Source organism: Hemibagrus wyckioides, linkage group LG07, assembly GCF_019097595.1.
Source record: "Hemibagrus wyckioides isolate EC202008001 linkage group LG07, SWU_Hwy_1.0, whole genome shotgun sequence".
In the NCBI taxonomy this organism is placed as follows: Eukaryota; Metazoa; Chordata; class Actinopteri; order Siluriformes; family Bagridae; genus Hemibagrus; species Hemibagrus wyckioides.
This window is the reverse complement of record NC_080716.1, coordinates 22,879,584-22,893,280: the sequence shown is the minus strand read 5'-3', so window position 1 is coordinate 22,893,280 and position 13,697 is coordinate 22,879,584. Positions and strand designations below refer to the sequence as shown.

Below are 13,697 nucleotides of genomic sequence, written 5' to 3'. Positions count from 1 at the left end.
AATTTATTTACTAAAATGATTTATTCCTGTAAATGTCCATTATTAAAATTGCTATACAAATAACATTTAACTGAAACAGAACTAAACATGCACTACCACTATATATTATTACATAAACTTTGATTTTTACGTCTATGCACTGTGGCACTTTGAACTGATGCCAGAGATTTCACTGTTACAGGAGTCTGCAGATGGAAACATTACACATGTGCTGTTTGTTATGAAATACTCTGTCAGTGTCTGGTGTAAAGGGCAGTTTAATGAACCTGGAAGTGCATTGATCACAGCATTACAGCAGTCTGGTGTAAAACAGGATTAAGGAGAGCTCTGTTTAAGTCTCATAAACAGATGAGGAGTTCAGAGAGCTGGACAGACTGAAGGACTAAAGCTCTGCTGCATCACTCTAGAATCTGGTTAAACCAAAGTTTAAATCATCAACATGTACATTAAACACTATAAATTAATAAAGTCAACCTGCAATGTCATTACAAAAATTAATTTAGAAATAATTACATAGAGTACTATATAAATCATTCAGGGTGGAGTACCCTTTTAATAACCAGAATGCATGCTTTAGGTTGAACGGTTATATGTAAATAAGTTCCCTAAAAGTCCCCACTTCAACCCGGAAAAACAGGTGCAGACCTGATACAGACCTCTGAGACAAAGGGTCTCTTTTAGCGTATTTTACTATTTTAGCGATTTATTGAGACAACTAATTATTAAGTATTTTGAGTTTTGAGATCAGATGAATTGTGCACCTAGTGTAATTCGTATAGTGCTATTTATCTTGTGAAACAGACTGGAGCGATAAAGATAAACTCTTTCAGGGATGTTTTTGTGTGTGACTCTCCTGACTGTCCTATACAACTTTATGGAATCTCAATCAGGTAACACACCTACTGTGTGTGTGTGTGTGTGTGTGTTATACTGAATTCTAAGGTTTCAAATTGTTTACTGTGGTTAAACCTTCTTTTTCTGAAAGCATTGTTCTATCCACCCACATGTAGATTTTAAGTTGTGCAGCTTTTAGACCCTGTCCACACAAACGTTTTAAAACCGCAGCCTTATTTATGCGGTTTGGTCGGTCGTCCACACGCAAACGCAGCATCCAGTCATTGAAACCGAACATTTTTGAAAACTCCTGCCAGGGTGAAGTTTTTCAAAAACTCCGGTTGTAGTGTTACCGAAACCAGAGATTTTTGGCTTGTGAACAGGGTTGCCAGATTGGATTGAAGAGTTCCACCCCAAATACAGCTTAAAACCCGCCCATTTAAAAATAAATACCAGGCCAAAATGCCTACTGTTATAACTAATACAATAACAAACAGTTATAACAGTTAATAACTTTGTGATATTGGCTCAACGAGTACAACAATTACAACAAAGACTCTCCTGAACCTTATTGGCTAAACTCAACCATATAATTAAAATGTCAACATTACATATTACACTTTATTGCAAAGCTTGTTTGAATAGAAAATTAATAAAAGATCATGATTGTAGTTAAAAATAAAAACCTGCCTGTTGCATAAAAAACCAGCCCGCCCAATGAATTTTTTCCCGGTGAGACTTGACCAAAAGCAGCCCAATTTGGATGGGAAATGCAGCCAATCTGGCAACACCGCTTGTGAAGTCTGCGTCTCGGGCTTCTGATTGGCCAACATGGCTTTACGGTTGAGATTATATTGCTGTCTGTTGGTTTTGCATGCTCTTGATAGCACTTCAGACCATGTGTTTGCATTTTCATGTGGACGAGATTTTTTTTTTAAAAAGAAGGAGGAAAAACCCCATTTTTAAAAATACCCATGTACGTGTGGACTAGACTCTTGGCGGTAATAGCGCCGAAACGTGCGTCTTACAATAAAATTACTAGGTAGATTATAATAAACTGATATGAGTGGGTCACCCTACGGAAGCCCAGAGAGGCCATGTGATATTATTATAATAATAATTTTTTTTTTTTCTCGTGATCGCGACTTAATTTTCTCGTGATCTCATGATAACAAAAGTTGTTTTCTTGTGATCACGACATAATCAGAACCGCGGTGAAGTTAGTTTGATATTCGGACATTAGACAGACATTCGGAAGCGCTAGTTTAGGGACGGTCGACAAATTTCTGTACGACTGAAATGTGACTTGTTACTTAACTGACTACGTTCCCCAGTTATTCTAATTTCTTCTTAAATATACATATGGCATGCGGCATGGCAAACAGCATTTGTTTATTTATAAATAAAAATTGAATTAATTGATAGTATTAATTATGTATCATGTGAATTAATTTGCTATTATTAATTATTTTTTTTAATTAAAAAAAAACGATTTCTTCAATAGCTTCTAGGACATGTGACCCTCTAGTACTAAAATGATCTACTTGGACACCTCCACAGGGTACACCTCTTTGTTATTCCAAAAATGTTTTCTTTTCTTTTTATTTTTATTAAAAAAAAAACAAAAAAACACTTTCTTCAATAGCTTCTAGGTCATGTGACCCTGTGACCCCAAATCTAGTACCAAAATGATCTAATTGGACACCTCCATAAGGTACACCTCTTTGTATCCCAAAGAATCTCTTCTTTTATTTTTATTTTTATTTTTATTACAAAAAACACTATTTCTTTATTAGCTTCTAGGTCATGTGACCCTGTGACCTAAATCTAGTACTAAAATGATCTAATTGGACACCTCCACAAGGTACACCTCTTCTTATCCCAAGAAATGTCTTCATTGATTTTTCTTCATTTGTTTATTTTCTTCATTTGTTTAACTCCTTTCTTATATAAATAAACAAGTCATTTTTTTATCATGATTACACACCATTTTTTTATTGTTATTACACAATAGTCTTCTTAAACACACAAGCAGCATTTCCATATTTTTTTCTGCCTGTTTGAAGCTGCAAAGTGCCACACTGGACCTGTTATATACATACACATACATATATATACATACATACTTATATACACTTATATTACACACACACACACACACACATATATACACACACACATACAGTGTCTCACAAAAGTGAGTACACCCCTCACATTTTTGCAAATATTTTATTAAATCTTTTCATGTGACAACACTGAAGAAATGACACTCTGCTACAATGTAAAGTAGTGAGTGTACAGCCTGTATAACAGTGTAAATTTGCTGTCCCCTCAAAATAACTCAATCTCTGGGCTTCCGTAGTCACCCACTCAATTTTACATTTTCCAATTATAATGACTTAAAAAGTGCCTTCTGGCCTAATTGAAGAGCAACTACTCTAAAAGTCTGCAGTAAAATAAATTCATTTCTATTATGAGTATAGAGTAGGTCACTGTGAACTGATGGGAGTGGAAATGAAATTTTAGATGAAATGTCCAATCTGCACTTTTTAAAACTATTCATGGTTTGATGTTTTTAGTAAATGTAGTTTTATTTGGTTTGTTTAATACAGTTTTCTAAAAAGTGTTTAGTAAGTTAATATATATTTGAATTATTACTTGATAGATTTTACTTTCTTTATGTAAAAGTGTACTGCTTTGTGTACTTGCTGCAGCGCCTGCACTGCGCTATTACCGTTAAGTTTCTAACAGCCACGCTACTGAAATCTTCGTGTGGTTTCATTAAACCTTACTTTGGTTTGAACATTTTATTAGTTTCTATTTTTTGGAAAATTAAAATAAAATCCATTGGAAAAATGTTTTGTTATACCTGCAATTTCATGACATCATTTCTCTGTGCTTATCTAGCTTTCTGTCTGTTTACCTATCGATCTATTAATCCATCCATATATCGGTCAAATCTATCCTTCTTTGGTCCACAAGCATTTATGATTAAATGATTGTTTCATTAAAATAAATTATACATGGCGTAATGACAGTCCAAATGAATGCACAATGTAACTGATTAAAATATCACATCAAGGAGAATACACATCATTTTTTGCAGGCAAGTAAATATCTATTGTTGCAAGTAAAACATAAAAGCAGCTCTTCTCTGCACAACTATAATGATGTGGAAAGAAGGTGGAAACTAAGTAAAAATACTGGAAGTATAGGGGCGAGTTGCCTATAGTGGATCTGAGGAGGTGCACACTGGATGTGTCGATTTCATTGCAGTTTCATTTTACTTCAGAACATTCAGATACCCAACAGAAGGTGTGTGACATGATGTCCAGTGTGAACAACCTTGTTGTTGATGATAATAATGGGAACTATTAAAATAGGCAGCTTACACCATATTATCCTTTCTCCTATTCTAACACGTTTCATTTCCTCCCTTGCTCTCTGACAAAGCAATGCAAATTAGTGTGCTTAACTTCCTCTTAAATGCACATGACATAAAGCACATGACATTCAACAAGGTATAGCAATGTACCTGCCAGCACCCTCTCTGGTGGTCTGGTAGGGAATTGTCCCTGACAGATAGACACACATTAAGTATTTTTTTATTTTCTGAAAACAGAGCCACTACAGGTGATTAGTCCAGAAGCTCCCCTTGTTGCAGCAGCTGGTGAAGATCTGGTTCTGCCCTGTTTCATCAAACCCAACACCAGTGCTGTGGACATGACAGTGGAGTGGTTGAGACTAGATGAAGAGGCTTCATTAGTGCATTATTATAAGAATCACAGAGACAGAAATGAAGACCAGGCTCAGTCCTACAGAGGAAGAACATCACTGTTTAAAGAGGAGCTACAGAAAGGCAACGCTTCACTCAAACTCTCAGCTCTCCAAGTCTCTGATGAAGGAGAATATAAGTGTCTCATTGAGGACAAATCCTGGTATGATGACATCACTGTTCATGTTATTGTTGAGGGTAAGATTTTTGACCATGTCACGGACAATCTTTACACTGGCAATGAGCAGAAAATAATTAAATATTGGAGTTTACAGTTAACTGATTTCAGTATATTTAAAAGAATACTTTTTATTTACATTTTATTTCCCACAGTTCTGGGAAGCCGCCCAGTGATCAGGATGGAGAGTTATGATAACTCAGGAGGGATTAATCTAGTGTGTGAGTCCAGAGGCTGGAACCCTGAACCTGAGGCTGTTCTGTGGCTGGACAGAGAAGGAGTCACTCTGCCTGCTGAAGATACACAGATACACAGAGACACTGAGGGCTTCAGTGTTAAAAGATGCATCACTGTTTATGACTCCAACAGGTTTTACTGTAGACTTCAACAAAAACATCACATGATGGAGACAGATATTATCATTAATAGTAAGTGTCTACAATTTGAAACACTGAGTTAGACTGTAACAATCTACTCAATATTCCACCCAATACAGTGAGGGAAAAAATTTGATCCCCTGCTGATTTTTTATGTTTGCCCACTGACAAAGAAATTATCAGTCTGTAATGTTAATGGTAGGTGTATTTGAACAGTGAGAGGCAGAATAACAACAAAAAAAATCCAGAAAAATGCATTTCAGAAAAGTTCTACATTGATTTGCATTTTATTGAGTGAAATAAGTATTTGATCCCCTATCAATCAGAAAGATTTCTGGCTCCCAGGTGTTATACAGGTAAGGAGCTGAGATTACAGTAGGAGCACTCTCGGGGAGTGCTCTTAATCTCAGCTCGTTAACTGTATGAAAGACACCCTGTCCACAGAAGGAAGCAATCAATCAGATTCCAAACTCTCCATCATGGCCAAGACCACAGAGCTGTCCATGGATGTCAGGGACAAGATTGTAGACCTACACAAGGCTGGAATGAGCTACAAGACCATCGCCAAGCAGCTTGGTGAGAAGGTGACAACAGTTGGTGCGATTATTCCCAAATGGAAGAAACACAAAAGGACTGTCAAGTCTTCCTCGGTCTGGGGCTCCATGCAAGATCTCACCTCATGGAGTTTCAGTGATCATGAGAACCCCGAGGAATCAGCCCAGAATTACACTGGAGGACTTTGTCAATGATCTTAAGGCAGCTGGGACCACAGTCACCAAGAAAACAACTGGTAACACACTACGCCATGAAAGACTGAAATCCAATAGCGCCCACAAGGTCCCCCTGCTAAAGAAAGCACATGTACAGGCTCATCTGAAGTTTGCAAGTGCACATCTGAATGATTCAGAGGAGAACTGGGTGAAAGTGTTGTGGTCAAATGAGACCCAAATCCAGCTCTTTGGCATCAACTCAACTCACCATGTTTGGAGGAGGAGGAATGCTGCCTATGACCCCAAGTACACCATCCCCAGGTACAGGACAACTGCACCGCATCAAAGGGACGATGGACGGGGCCATGAGAACCTACTTCCCTCAGCCAGGGCATTGAAAATGGGTCGTGGATGGATATTCCAGCCTGACAATGACCCAAAACACACAGCCAAGGCAACAAAGGAGTGGTTCAAAAAGAAGCACATTAAGGTCCTGTAGTGGCCTAGCCAGTCTCCAGACCTTAATCTGTGGAGGGAGCTGAAGGGTCAGCCACAAAATCTTAATGACTTGGAGAGGATCTGCAAAGAGGAGTGGGCCCAAATTCCTTGAGATGTGAGATGTGTGCAAACCTGGTGGCCAACTACAAGAAATCTATGATTGAAGTACTAAGTCATGTTTTGCAAAGGGGTCAAATACTTATTTCACTCAATAAAATGCAAATCAATGTATAACTTTTCTGAAATGTGTTTTTCTGGATTTTTTTGTTATTCTGTCTTTCACTGTTCAGATAAACCTACCATTAAAATTACAGACTGATCATTTCTTTGTCAGTTGGCAAACGTACAAAATCAGCAGGGGATCAAATAATTTTTTCCCTCACTGTATGTATGCATCAGTATTTATGCTTTATTTTTTATTTTTATCTGTTAGTGATTTGGCTGCTGTTCTTTTTGTAAGAGTTCATTTAGTAGTTATTAAATTATTCTTACACAATTTCTTAAAAATATTTCTAACTTTGATTTTAGGTGAAGTCTTTGGTGTTTGTAAGAGGCCTGTCTACATTGCAGTTTCAGCATGTCTTGTTGCTGGATTGCTAGTAACATGTGTTTTTGGACTGATACTAACTGCTTTTGGTTACAAGAAAGGTAATATCTAAATCATTTTCCTCAGTAACATGTTTAACTTTAATTATACTGCAGTTTTACCTTTTTTATCTTTTGTCCACACAGATTCCAACTGTGTTCCTGGAGAAATCCAGGACATAATGTTTTTACTGCTTTAATGCTCTCACTTTAATTCAGGAAGGTCTATAAATGAGCTGGTTATCTGGATTAGGTGTGTTGAAACACAGAAAAACAGTACTATGTACAGGACAGGGTTTTCCTGTCCTACAAATAGTAAGAACCCAAGAATAGAAAAAAACTGTGTTTTAGTCAAACTCTCACCTCAATCTATTCACTTCTATTCCCATAAGCCCTTTCTGCAGAAATGAAAGGATATATCATTAATAAATATAGAGCCTCACCCTGTACATCAGAATGTTGTTATATGAGGCAGAATAATCATTTAACATAATCAAGCTCACACAACCACATCTGAAAAAAAGCATTTTAGTAATCTACAGTCAGAATAGGCTACAAGGATTAAATCAAACACATCAGGCTTCTCCTAAACACACCGTTTTGCCAAGAGCTAATGTACTAATGTACTAGAGCCCTTGTTCAGCAGCAGCATGGGCTGGAGGAACTGTGAATAGAAAGCATGTTGTTTTGTCTGTCAGCATGCTTTACGGCTAATCCTCTAACTCTGACAGCAAGAATCAACAAAATATTCAATGTTACTAACTACCAATGAGTGCTGGTTGATTATTCAGTATTCATTATTAAATTAATCATTTGTTTTGTTTACTATTGACTATTAACATTAACATAACCCTGCTTATTCCCTGCATACTCATTTACTATCTAAGAAACTGTGATTTAAATGACTACATCCATTTACTGTTAGTGTTCATATATTACTTATATTAGTCATAGTACATTATATTACTTACTGTCAAATTATTTTATTTATTTCATTTATTTTGTTTAGTAAACAAATGTATCTGTTTTTTTCCTCAGAACTTCAAAAACACAAGCAAAATGCAGGTAACAATGAACTTTTTTTCTTTTATAAATCATACTGGGTAAATAACTGAAATAAATTTAACAGACAATATCACTGATCAAATGTAATCACAAAGGAAGCTGTAAGGTTATTAGATTGTTTGAGCTTCTTGGACTTAGAGACACAATTTAATAAAAAGATGCAGATCAGGACAGAGGGCAGAATTTCAGCTCCTTCTCATGTTTATTTTAATGAATGCTAGCAAATACAATAAACAGGAAGTAAACAGGAAATAGATTTATTGAGTAAAATCAAAGTCATTTTTATTACCTGAATTTCTTAACCTAAATTTTCAATATTTGAATTTCAGATTAAATTTCATTCAAAACCAAAATATTAAAATATCCTAAGATTTTTCTACTTGTCAGTCGAATCATTTTTTCATACATTTTTTGAGCATTACAGGTTCAGGTTCTGTTTACTCTGATTTCACTCCACAGAGGGTTCTGTAAGAAGAGAAGAGATACAAACACATCATTTCTTGTATATTAAATGACTTGTTATTTATGTGACTCATAACTGACTTGTAACATCATGTTCCAAAGATAAGCCTTTAACCCTACAATTGCTCAGTCACTCTGGATAAGGGCATCTGCCAAAATGCTGTAAATGTAGATAACATCAGAAGACAGTTACATTTTATAACTGCAATCTGATTTGTTGTCTCTTACCTTCTCATTACATTACACTGCTGAATCTGTTTATAATTTTATTTATATAGAATTTACACAAAATTCTCTCTTTTAGCCTCAGAGTTTCAAATGCAGAAGCAAAGAGCAGGTAAGTATTAATGTTTTGTGCTTTAAAATCATATAATGATTATACAGTATAGTTGGACAATAAATTAAACAGGCAATATCTCTCTGATCCAGTGTAATCATAAAAGTAACTGTGCGGATGTTAGACTGTTTGAGTCTCTTTGACTTAGATACACAATTTAACTGTCACATCCGGGCGCCCCTGCCCCTTATGGGGGGCGAACCCGAGCCTCTGTGGCGGTACATGAGCAGGCACGCCATGGAAAACAGACCCATATGCAGTATTCCACGAAGCGCTGCTTTATTTACATAAACACTAGACATGGGGAATACGAACCTAACTCTTAGCCATAACGTGGTTAAACTAAAACAAAACCGAAAACTAACTAAACATAGCAAACAAAACAAAACTTAACATGGTAACCACGGGACAGCTAAACATTGACCGACAAAGACATGAACACCAGGATTCATTATGGTAAATTAGGAACAGGTGACACAACAGGATAGAGAACAATAGGCAGTGTAAACACAATAGACACACATCAGCAGGCTTCTGAGGTTCGCCTGCCATCGCCCTCTCCGGGCCTGGCAGGGAACTGTCCAGCTGTTCCTGACATTAACATTGTGAAGGTTCACAAAAAGGTGCAGATCTGAGCAGAGGGTAGAAATTACAACTTCTTCTCATGTTAAATTCAGAGAATTCTAACAAATTCTGGGCAGCTCAGGTCATATATCCAGATTTATGAACAGGAAGAAAGCTTTATGAGTGAAATCAGATTCTGAATACATGTTAGACAATTCAAAGTATTAGAAACATTAGGAAATATTAAATAGTAACTATTTTATTGTTTTGTTCTTTAGAGCTTCTAATGAAGAAGTTGTTTGCAGGTAAGAACAATTTGAATGTTTTTCTTCAGTACAGTTAAATGAAAGCCTCTGTTGTGTATTATGCAAGTGTTTGCTTGTTTAAACAAGCTTGACCTTGTGTGCTCTCTCTCTCTCTCTCTCTCTCTCTCTCTCTCACACACACACACACACACACACACACACACAAGTCAGTTAATTAGTCCAAACTAAAAGGTGTAGTAGGCGTGAAATAACTTGTTTTGAGCAGCACTGTCAACCTCACAGACAACATGCATCATGATTATTTATATGATGTAAACATACTAAAAAAATAGTAATTATTCAGCCGCTCTCATACACAGTGTTTCTCTGAAGTAATAATTGGTTTTGTTGTGTGAAAATTGTGTATTTCTCTTAGTGGATGTGACTCTGGATCCTGATACAGCTCATCCTCAACTCACTGTGTCTGCTGATGGAAAAGAAGTGACACATGGAGACACACAACAGGATCTCCCTGATACACCACAGAGATTTAATTATCTCTGTGTTTTGGGAAAGCAGAGTTTCTCCTCAGGGAGATTTTATTTTGAGGTGCAGGTCAGAGGGAAAACTGAGTGGACATTAGGAGTTGTAAGAGAGAACATTAACAGGAAGGACAGGATTCCACGGAGTCCTCAGACTGGATTCTGGACTGTGGGACTAAGGAATGAGAATGAATATAAGGCTTATGCTGCTCCTGATGTCCCCCTCACACTGAGAGAGAAGGTGGAGGTGGTGGGGGTGTTTGTGGATTATGAGGAGGGTCTGGTCTCATTTTATGATGTGAAGTCCAGCTCTCATATCTATTCTTTCACTGGTCAGTCTTTCACTGAGAAATTTTATCCATACTTTAGTCCTTGGTATAGTGAAAATGGTAATTCAGCACCACTGATCATCTCTGCTGTTACTGAATAAATATCTGATTTATATTTGTTAACATTTTGAACTGTTTTTTTCTCTAGAAATTCTACAAAAACACATGGATGTTACTGGATTATTTAGAGTTTGTGTGCTGTTAATCTGATTCCTTTTAGAAACTATGAAAGAATGGAAGGATTTAGATGCCTCATGAAGCTGAATCAGATGCATCAGTCTGATGCAAGCTGACATCTTGGAAAGTGCTACTTTCTAGCTCTCACTTAAGTTGAATGTGTTAACTAACATTTTCCCCAGCACTAAGAATCACCACTTATTATAGGTGAGGTTCTGACACTTTGGCAGGTGTATATTTCTTAATGAGGTGAGTTTTCAGCTTAGGATACTATTTAGTGCTGTTTATTTTCTCCTGAACATGATGTTTGTTCTTAGTGAGTGTTCTTTATATTTTGTACATATTCAGTAAGGTTTGTCTTGTGATTGGATGTGGGGATGTGTAACGTCATCAGTGGCAATTCCACCACCTAACCACCGGAAACATGATTTGAACTGTGCATGTGTGGAAATGTGTCTACTTCCTGTCTGAAGTATGACGAAATGATTTACGGCAGTTTAGATTATTTATACTGTTGTTATAATACTAATTATAATATAATGAGGAAGGCGACAGGATGGCGCTGACAATGCAAGTTGCTCCTCCAAAATGCATAACTATACGGATTATCTAGTTTCTTTAAGTGCATTGGAATGCTTAAGTAAACTCTAAGTAAAATTTCACTTAAAAAACCTTAAAAGAGAAAACAAATTTTCATTTCATTTCAATGTGTGGCATAAATGGAAAGCAAAAGAAAGGTCTTCAGAAACTTTTGAACCACTCGTACCCTGCAGTATCTAACACAACAAGAGGTTCTTCAAAAGAACTTGGCAGATTGTGTACATCTCTCCCTGGAACACCATCAAATAGCCCAGCATCAAAGAAATCTAAAGCTGATCTCTCATTACATGAGCTACAAGAGAACATCATCACTGCCCTCAACAAGAGAACTGACTCCCTTGAAGAAATGATTAAAATAAATTCAAACACCATTGGAGAGTTGAAATCATCCCTCCTATTTCTCAACACAGAAATTGTGGATTTGTAAAAATCTAAAGTCAAACTAACAGCCAAAATTACAGAACAAGCAAGAGCTATATCTCAGTTGGAAAACAGAATTGTTGATGCTGATCCACCCCCATGCTTCACTCTGGGCATGCAACAGTCTGGGTGGTACGCTTCTTTGGGGCTTCTCCACACCGTAACTCTCCCGGATGTGGAAAAGACAGTGAAGGTGGACTCATCAGAGAACAATACATGTTTCACATTGTCCACAGCCCAAGATTTTCGCTGCTGGCACCATTGAAACCGACGTTTGGCATTGGCACGAGTGACCAAAGGTTTGGCTATAGCAGCCCGGCCATGTACATTGACCCTGTGGAGCTCCCGATGGACAGTTTTGGTGGAAACAGGAGAGTTGAGGTGCACATTTAATTCTGCAGTGAGTTGGGCAGCTGTGGTTTTATGTTTTTTGGATACAATCCGGGTTAGCACCTGGACATCCCTTTCAGACAGCTTCCTCTTGCGTCCACAGTTACTCCTGTTGGATGTGGTTCGTCCTTCTTGGTGGTATGTTGACATTACCCTGGATACCATGGCTCTTGATACATCACAAAGACTTGCTGTCTCAGTCACAGATGCGCCAGCGAGATGTGCACCAACAATTTGTCCTCTTTTGAACTCTGATATGTCACCCATAATGTTGTGTGCATTGCAATATTTTAAGCAAAACTGTGTTATTACTCTGCTAATTAAACCTTCACACTCTGCTCTTACTGGTGGAATGTGCAATCAATGAAGATTGGCCACCAGGCTGGTCAAATTTAGCCATGAAACCTCCAACACTAAATTGGCCAGTGTTTCAGTTTCATTGTCCAACCCCTGTATGTATAAGATCTGAAATATCTGAATTGGTAGGGAAGTGGAAAGCGGAGAAAGGATAAGGTATAGCGTAAGATTCAGAAGAACTAGTAAGGGAGGATGGTGAGCCTAAGTGCAGATGAATTTTGTATATTTTATCATTGAAAAATGACATCAGAGAGTTGCAAAAGGCAGATGAATATAGATGAGAAGGCAAAGAACATTGGGGACTAAAAACAGTATTGAAGAGTGAAAACAGCATCTTAGTTTTGCCTTCATAGGAACATATTAAACCAGAATAATACCTGGATTTAGTATTAACAATACAGTTCTTATAGTGCAGAGTATGACTTATGTACAAATCTTTGTGGACAGTAAGACCAGTTTTCCTATAAAGCCATTCAAGCTGACGACATTTGGCTTTCATTAGCCGGAGCTCAGAAGTAGACCAAGGTGCAGAGTGAGAAAAGGTGACTGTCCTTGTTTTCAGAGGAGCAAGAGAGTTAAGAATACTATTAAGACCATCATTATAATGAAGAACCAGATCATCAGGGTTGGATAAATTGTTAATGTTCATAAGATTATCAGTACTACAGGAAAGAGCATCAGAATTGATGTCCTTAATATTGCGAAATGAGATGATACGAGATAGCTTGATTACAGAAGGAGAGAGTTGAACATTGAATGAGAGAAGTAAGTGATCAGTTATAGGGAGATCATCAGCAGTACAAACTGAAAGAGTAAGACCAGAACAGCAAATTAAGTCCAAAATGTGTACTTTGAGTGAGTAGGAAAGTCAATATGCTCCCGGAAACCAAAACTCTCAAGACAGGCAACAAAGTCTCTAGTAAGAGGGTGGTTAATATTGTCAATCTGTATATTAAAGTCACCCAACAATATTATATTTGAGGAAAGTGTGATTAAGTGGGTGAGAAAAGCAGCAAAATCAGATGTATAATTGTTTTTTGGTTTAGGGGGGCGATAAACCACTGCAACGATGGTGGGAGTGGGCCCAGGGAGTTCACACACAGTTGATTCGAAAGAGTCAAATGCAGGAGCGGACAGGAGCGGTCAGGAATTTCCCGGATCCATTTACAGAGGGATGTTTTCAGGCCCAGCAGGCTCAGCTTCTCAATCAGGTGCTGAGGAATGATTGTATTGAATGCTAAACTGAAGTCTA

General features: G+C 37.3%; 1 protein-coding gene across 1 annotated transcript; it reads left to right on the top strand.

Annotated features, from left to right (window-relative positions):
* The first annotated feature begins 640 nt into the window (after positions 1-640).
* On the top strand, positions 641-12,049 carry LOC131355671 (butyrophilin subfamily 1 member A1-like). Its single transcript, XM_058394085.1, has 8 exons — positions 641-890; positions 4,457-4,807; positions 4,943-5,215; positions 6,901-7,020; positions 7,996-8,022; positions 8,789-8,821; positions 9,664-9,690; positions 10,067-12,049. Exons 1-8 carry the CDS (start codon positions 833-835, stop codon positions 10,600-10,602), a joined length of 1,425 nt encoding a protein of 474 aa, XP_058250068.1. The 5' UTR covers positions 641-832; the 3' UTR covers positions 10,603-12,049.
* Positions 12,050-13,697: the final 1,648 nt, after the last annotated feature.

Excerpts from the sequence above, each read along its gene's own strand:
- LOC131355671 (XM_058394085.1), top strand. The coding sequence starts at position 833 with ATGTTTTTGTGTGTGACTCTCCTGACTGTCCTATACAACTTTATGGAA. Across the intron at positions 891-4,456 it reads CTTTATGGAATCTCAATCAG|AGCCACTACAGGTGATTAGT; the intron begins GTAACACACCTA and ends TTCTGAAAACAG. Across the intron at positions 7,021-7,995 it reads TGCTTTTGGTTACAAGAAAG|AACTTCAAAAACACAAGCAA; the intron begins GTAATATCTAAA and ends TTTTTTCCTCAG.